This window comes from Morone saxatilis, unplaced genomic scaffold (assembly GCF_004916995.1).
Source record: "Morone saxatilis isolate NCDOM2014 unplaced genomic scaffold, NCSU_SB_2.0 Contig24, whole genome shotgun sequence".
Taxonomy (NCBI): domain Eukaryota; kingdom Metazoa; phylum Chordata; class Actinopteri; family Moronidae; genus Morone; species Morone saxatilis.
Window position 1 is genome coordinate 10082203 of NW_023339807.1, and position 7327 is coordinate 10089529.

General features: G+C 37.1%; 1 protein-coding gene across 1 annotated transcript in view; it reads left to right on the forward strand.

Moving 5' to 3' along the window:
• The window catches only part of slc6a3 (solute carrier family 6 member 3), a 14931-nt gene extending 13816 nt beyond the window's left edge, over window positions 1–1115 (forward strand). Inside the window, exons 13-15 of the mRNA XM_035672395.1 lie at window positions 524–691; window positions 850–921; window positions 1092–1115. Coding sequence (XP_035528288.1) covers window positions 524–691; window positions 850–921; window positions 1092–1115 — 264 coding nt within the window. The remainder of the gene's footprint in view (window positions 1–523; window positions 692–849; window positions 922–1091) is intronic.
• The last annotated feature ends 6212 nt before the right edge of the window (window positions 1116–7327 follow it).

Sequence of the window (7327 nt, forward strand, 5' to 3'; positions counted from 1 at the left end):
TCTGACCCAGTTGTCTAGCCATCACAATTTGGCTCTTGTCAAAGTCGCTCCTCACACTGCCAATTTTTCCTGCCTCTAAAACATCAACTTGAGGACAAAATGTTCACTTGCTGCCTAATTATATCTCACCCACTGACAGGTGCCATGATCAATGTATCTCTGGTATAAATGAAGACACACTATGAGGCTAATTCTTACTCAGTGTCTCAACCATGTGGCTCTGGCCAAAAGATGCATATAGAAAAAACTCCTTGTTCACACAAGACAGGATCAATAAATCTCTTCAACCCTTAATTTGAGAGGAGAGGATTTAAGGTTTGACTTTTGACAATGAGGTTCTTTCTTGTGCCTGTTTTTACTAGTATCTTTGCAATTTTTTTACCTGGGAGGCTGAGAGGTGTGATTTAGGGATAGTTGGAACACATGGCTTGGTATTGAACACATCCACCACTTCTTGTTATATACTAATTCTAATGGTTTCATAACCTCAAGTCTTTTGTATTCAAATCATTTTCTTCCATAGTTCATGGTGGTAGTGAGCTTTGCCACATTTAACCCTCCAAACTACGGCACCTACATGTTTCCTCCATGGGCTAACATGGTGGGGTGGTGTCTGGCCATTTCCTCAATGTCCATGGTGCCTCTCTACGCCATCTACAAACTCTGCACGCTGCCGGGAAAGTTTTGTGATGTAAGTCAGAGCTATGACTTAGTGAGGGCAAATGTGTTATTGCAATTTCCAGTTTTAAAGTTAATCTTTAATCTTCAGTAAGCTTTGTCTTGACTTTCATTAAAGTTATAGTATTCTTTTTGAAATGCTTATTCTCTTCGCTCTTTATCCTGAAACAGAGACTGGCTTATGCTATCACCCCAGAGACAGAGCATCATTTGGTAGACAATGGGGAGGTTCGGCAGTTCACAGTAAGTGCTGACTTAACTATGATTTATTCTTACATGTCTGCAAGACAAATATTCATACTGATAATATTATGTACTTTTAGCCTATTTAAATGAATTGAATCATGATGACAACTACAGTAGAATAATACTGTGTTTTATCTCATGGGCATTTTCCATTTTTTTTTCCACAGCTGCATCACTGGTTGGTGGTCTGAAAAATACAGAGAGAGAATGAAAGAGTGAGAGAAAGAGAATGAGAGTATGGACATTGGGTGGATGAATGGATGCACAGCAAAGGCCTGAAGAGCTAAGAAGAAAGAAAAAGTCATTTAAAAAGATCACAATGGTGGTGGTGGTGGGAGCAGTTTAAAAGTGCCGACAAAAATAGAAATTGTAGTGTTCTCTAATTTCAACAGTGGATGTGTGAAGCTGTGCATTGACCCTCTCCACCACTGTGTTGACACTGGTGAATAGGATTCAGTCAAACAGGTAATGTGGTGTTCAGGCTGCTTCCACCATAAATAAAAAAAAAAAAACTCTTCTTGAAGAAATACCGTGCAAGTTGTTAAGATGTTAGTTATTTTTACTTTGCACTTGCACGTGTTATAGTGTGAGAACTTTTCTTGGAATTACGTACATTACCCCTTCATAAGAATGAAAAGAGAACATATGAGAGGATTAGTGGTTTACTGTACATTGTGTCAAGTGCATAGTGGGACATAATTAATAATTAAAGTGGCATGGTATTTCTTTAAGGCAAGATGCACATTAAAACGATTAAATTGCAGTATTTTGTTTATGTACATGGGGTGAAGATGATGATTGAGTTACACACATCTAGAAGAGATAATTTCCAAGATGCAGGATCTGCTTTTGGAAATCAATTTTTCTTTTTTTAAATAATTTGTATTTGTTCTATATTTTCTCAGTCAATTTTTTTCAATTTGTTATTCTGGATCAAAACGCCTCGATTTTGTAGCAGTAGGCATGTAATGAATGCCACAGGTTTTACTGAATCCAAGTCCATGTCTTGTTTATAATATTTATTTATTTACTTGCTCTTCTTAAGGACTGTTAATACACACAATTTTTAGAAGAATTACACCTACTTTTGTTTACATGAAAACAATTTGCAGGAAGGAACAGTTTGTACATCAATAAACCAAAATCATATCATTTGAATAAACTAAAACTATGTCTGACTAAGCACGACCCCACTACGGGGGGGGGGGTCTTCCTAAAAAAGTGACTCATCCTTTATAAATCAAGAGAATTGATTGTCTGAAAATAGAATTGTCACTTCCTCTTACCTTGCTCTTGTTAGATGGACCAACCAAAAAACAGTTGGTTTATAGTAACACTGTCATTCCATCACGTGGTTGAATATATTCTAAAACAATACTAAAACTAAACCTGTATACAATCAAACTTAATTAGTTTTAAACAGGTGCCTAAAAGCCCTAATACGTGAACACTCCTAAACTTGTCAACTTCCTAATTATTGTCACACACTGACAAAAAACCACATCATCAGCCACACCGCTGATCTAATCAACCAAAGACTAAAATAAACTCACAAATTCCGATATCGCTCACGTGAGAATATTTTGCCAAGGGATTTTCTTTCTTTTAATCAATAGACCACTTGATTGTTAACTTCATTGTCCCAGGTCAATCTGTCTTCTCGTTTACAATAAATCAGTGCCAATGCACTTTTTATTTGTTAAATTATAGATTAGTTGTGTGTTTGCCCCCCCACCCCCAAAAGATTCAGGTGGTGATTTGAAAGCTATGACTGTCACATTTCCAGAAAGCATAAAGCTTTAATTTTACAGTTTACAGAATCTTATTCAGTGTTTCAAGACTGTTTAAAAAGCTGCTTTTTATTGAACTGCAAACAAATAGAGTGTAATGAAATATATGAAGTAATTTAAGTTATATATCTGTGTAAGTAAATGTACTGTAGAGGGGCTTGTATTGTATTGTACTGTATGATATTGAATAACAAGACCAACAAGATTATATATGTATATATATATATGGATTATTGCTTTGTTACTGTGAAGTTGATACATATTAGCCTTAAGGATCTTTATGAGAATTACATGTAAAATTCATATAAACTTTCTTCCCATGAACTCTTTATGTTTATTCAGAAACCATACATCATTTTTCAAACTGGTCAGCAATGACTTGCTTTCACCTTGTGGTACATGTAACACACTGAAGGGTTGATTATATCCCAAATTGTATGCCTGTGCTGCTGTACTGTGCCTTGTGGTGTTTCTGACTGTATGACTTTGTTTTGTACTGTCAAATAAAGTATAATTAATTGAATTATTACATTTGAAATGTCTCTCTCTTTGTTTTGCCTTTTTCTTTCTTTCCCTCTTTCTTTCTTTTATTTTGTGATTCAATTAAAATTCTCTGTGTTGCATTTTTATCCCCTTCTCTCTACCACTGCAGTGGTTATAGAAGGTCAGATAGAGACACATACAGCACTGTATAAAACTGCATCCTCGTTATTTTGCCTGCGTCACTAAACCAACGAGGAAAAATTACCACTTGTCCTTTGTCCTGGAGAGTAGATTTCTTCACTATTCTAACATTTTAGTGACTGTAAGAAGCTTGATTCCAGAAGGGAAACATATCAGAGATGTATTTGTTAAAAATGAATGTAATTATTTATCAGATAATTGAAACTGCTGAATAATTGTACACTATTCCTTATTATAGCACCTGGTCTGCATATGCATATAAATGTAATGACATATTACTTCATTTCATCACTATACTTACACTATTATCAATCATCAAAGTTGAAAAGGCTTACTACAACGCATTCTCAAAGTCTAAAACAGTCTTAAAATGTTTTCATCATTAGTAGCAAAAATGTCACAGTTCCTCTTTAACGCTTGCGTTGCCAAGAATAAATAAGGATTAATAGTTGATTATAATGGTGCGTTCAATATTCCCAAATGAGACATTGGTCATCTAATCTCCAAACAGATCAATATGCATAATGTCCAGAGAGAGAAAGCACAAAAAGGGAAACATACTCCAGCATACTGAAGGGTCCCTCTAATTGTTGTGAGCGTTTTCAAGATAGGTCAACATGACCCTGAATCAGCAGTGTTCATTATAGTAACCAGAGAGTCAAACCATACTGTCATGGGGACAATCCACACAGCCAGAGGACCCAATATACACAGCAGACAACATTTGGGGATGATTACTGTCTAAAAAGCTTTCAGATATATTGACATCTCTTATCAGCGGGTGGCCTGACCATCATTCTTGATATTTATTTAGGGCAGGACAGACCAACCTCCTGTTGTGCATGTGGGTGTAGTGTCCAGTAATCATATTCTTGTTCAGTAGTTACTTTTTATGGGTTATTTATTGGAGCCTTAACAGAGGAAAAGACAGAAATAAATTCTTTGTATATAAAATGTGTCATCTTTGCCATTTCCCCGTATTTCATCCCTGACTAAGCGCAAAATCCCTCCACCATTTGTCCCTGTGTGACTAAATTGGCTTGATATGCTTACAGTATCCTAAAACAAACTGCAGCTGGGAACAGAATTACTATCTATATATCTATCTATAAGAGATCAGATTAGCTAAAACATTAGCATTAAGAGCATGAAGAGATTTGAGTGAAGATATACAACTTACTTGAACTCAATCGACGATGCGTCACTCAATATCATATCATAAACAATGTGGCATTATTCTTATATTTTATATGACATGGAAGATGGTCCTTATTTAATCTAAATGTGTGTTTATTGATGTCACATTTCCTCCATTTGTTGACATAGGGCTTTGACAGATGTTAGCTATGTGGTTTTCCAAATGTTGTCAAGATAGGACAATTTCAAAGCAATTTTGGCCATGCGAGGATAGGGTTTAAAAGGTGCCATTATCACATCCAATAAACAACAGCAATTATGTATAATTTCATGTCTTGCTACTGACGTTGAAACTGAAAGGATATACACAAGGAGAGGTAGAAGGAAATGTTATTTTCTTATTTAGAGTTGCACTGCACTATATGATATTGGCTTTGTCAAAGAGGATGCACACAATCAAGAACCAACCAGTGGCTTTATCTGAATATCTCTCCAATACTGATGACCAAATTGACAGACAGGATTGGCATGATGGAGCGAGCCTGTTTGGCTTTGCCACTGCCCGTCTATATTGTCTTTCCCTACCTGTCCTGCATGTTGTTCTGTTTGTTCTTCTTTTGGTTAACAACAGACTTGCTTAGATGTACGATCACCAGACTCTTCTATACACCAGATGTGTACATCAGAGTGGTGGATCATTGCTCTGAATCCACCACCGAAGTTCCTGCAGGCACCACAGGAGGTTGAGGGAAAAGGGTTGGAGTTCAGGTGAAACTGAAATGGCTCTGGAAGCGAGGAGTCAACGGAAAAAAGAAGCGAGGAGTGTCTGATGAACCATGCATTGTTGTATCCTGCAGCTCCATTGAATGATTTCCCCTTGCCCATGGTCGGGAATGTCAGAGTCTCAAATGATCTCTTGATGCACAGTGATGCAAGACAATGTTATGTGTCGGTAGTACTGGATCTCATTGGGGCTTTTGGTGTGGACCTGAATCTTGATTCGGGCCCTGGGTTTGGAATCTCTGAATCAGCCTTGGAGTGGTTCTCCTCTTACCTTTCAGACAGAGGTTTTTCAGAAACTGCCTCATCAACTTCCCAAGGTTCTGTCCTGGGTTTGATTCTGTTGGCATTGTAGCGACATGATACTTCACCAGCATAAGTCATTTTAAAGATTTATCCAGACAATATTCAATTATACATCTTGATTTAGCCTCAAGATAACGCAAAACTGTCAAAAGTTATACAAAATTGCCTCAACTCAAATGTAATGACAGATTATTTTCTGCAGCTGAATGCTGACAAACAAGTTCTTATTAGGTGCTGTCCTGGGTGATAGAATTAGTTGCTCCTGCTTCTACCAGTGGGAGGATCACTGCTAAACCTTTACGTCCCTAACTGAGATAGAGATGCTTATTCAGAGGTTTGTTTCATCCTGTATGAAATATTGCTATTTCTTTTTCACCTGCCTTAGCAACACTTCACTTATAAGTGGTCCAAAGTGCTGTTACCAGGCTTTTGATCAAGTCCTCCAAAAGGTCTCATCAAACACATTTGAGACCCACTTGCCTGTGTGTGTGTGTGTGTTGAGTCAGTGTTTGACTTGTTTCCCTGTTGTACACTACCACCTACTGACACAAAACCTGCATTACACGTCACTACAGGTACAATATTTTGGCAAATTATCACCTCCACATATCACACAGTCAACAAGTTCATGCAACACCCCAGGTGCCTGAGTCCAAGAAGAAAAAACATCTTTGGCTTATATTTGCTAAATAACCCATGAATGGAGAATGTTTGTCAAGCTACTGGGTAATTATCAGTCAATTTATGAACTGCAAACCAATTTTTTTTATATCTCATAAACAATGGGATGTTGAAAAGCCCTATGCAAAACAAAACAGATTCACACTTTAAAACATATCAAAAACTGCATTCAGTAATAAATTAATTCTTGAAAAGGATGTAGAAGCTATGCATCCCCATGTTTTATATCCCTCTCCACTAAAAGTTTGGTAGTAAACTGCAAGTTAACGTACTGAGTCCTGTTTAACCTGTTAGGAAGTAAAAAAAAATGCTGTTGGGTCTCTACTAACCCTACAGGGCAGAGCCTCTGCACAATGTACTCTTGCATCAATGTTCCAATTAAGTCTAGAACAACCAGTCCTCCTTTGCTGGAAACATGCCATTTGTAGAAATACAATTTTATTAGGAAAGAGCATGATATTAACTTAAATAATAAAGCTCTTAAAACTAGATTTTGACTCAGGGACTCAACATGTTTGCAAAATCACCTATTAATTTTAGAGTTGTCCCCAGGGAAGTGCCATACAGAAATTGTTTGAGAGACAAGCGCATGACCCCGCTCAGGGGCCAACCATCACAAATAAATTCTCCACTTATTGCAAACACCGTCATAGATAATGTAAAGTAATAAAAATGCATGTATGCTTGCTTTGAGGACATGTAGGGCAGTAACCTTAATCCTGTTGTTCTCTACTATCTTGATTAACAGAGATCAGTTGTTATAATGCATTTTTAGAAACAGAACGCCCAATTCTGGGAATAAGTGACCATGGCTTTGCTGCTGAACATTTCCCCCAAGAAGATGCTGCTGCGGCACCACCTAACCACACATTTCAACCAGCTCATTTGCCTTCAGTGTTGCAACATCCTTGAGTCAGACATTGTAGATACATTTCCTTTTACTGCTCAGCTATTCTTGTCTGTATAGTAGGCTTGGTTTGTTTTGTGTTCTGATTTGGAGTTATTCATTTGTATTATTCTTTCTT